The 210-nt window shown below is 47.1% G+C and overlaps 1 protein-coding gene across 1 annotated transcript; it reads left to right on the forward strand.

Moving 5' to 3' along the window:
* Positions 1-37: 37 nt before the first annotated feature.
* Positions 38-210, forward strand: CSUI_008499 (gyf domain-containing protein; the record flags this gene model as incomplete). Its single annotated transcript, XM_068068631.1, has 1 exon — positions 38-210. A coding segment is annotated over one exon (168 nt), but the record flags the coding sequence as incomplete, so codon positions are not given.

Below are 210 nucleotides of genomic sequence, written 5' to 3' on the forward strand. Positions count from 1 at the left end.
TGTATATATGTGTATGTGTGTATTCCTGTCTGTGCGTGTGTATGTTGTTTGCAGGGCCCATTTTGCGTGGAGGAGATGGCTAGATGGAATTCCCTAGGCTATTTCGATCCAGGACTGCCCGTGCGGTATTGCCATACAGATCGATTCATTCCTCTCAACAAACTCTACCCTCCACCTCAAAAGCCTTTCTCCTCACCCCCTAAATAAGAC

The sequence above is a fragment of the Cystoisospora suis genome, assembly GCF_002600585.1.
Source record: "Cystoisospora suis strain Wien I chromosome Unknown contig_4762, whole genome shotgun sequence".
Lineage (NCBI taxonomy): Eukaryota > Apicomplexa > Conoidasida > Eucoccidiorida > Sarcocystidae > Cystoisospora > Cystoisospora suis.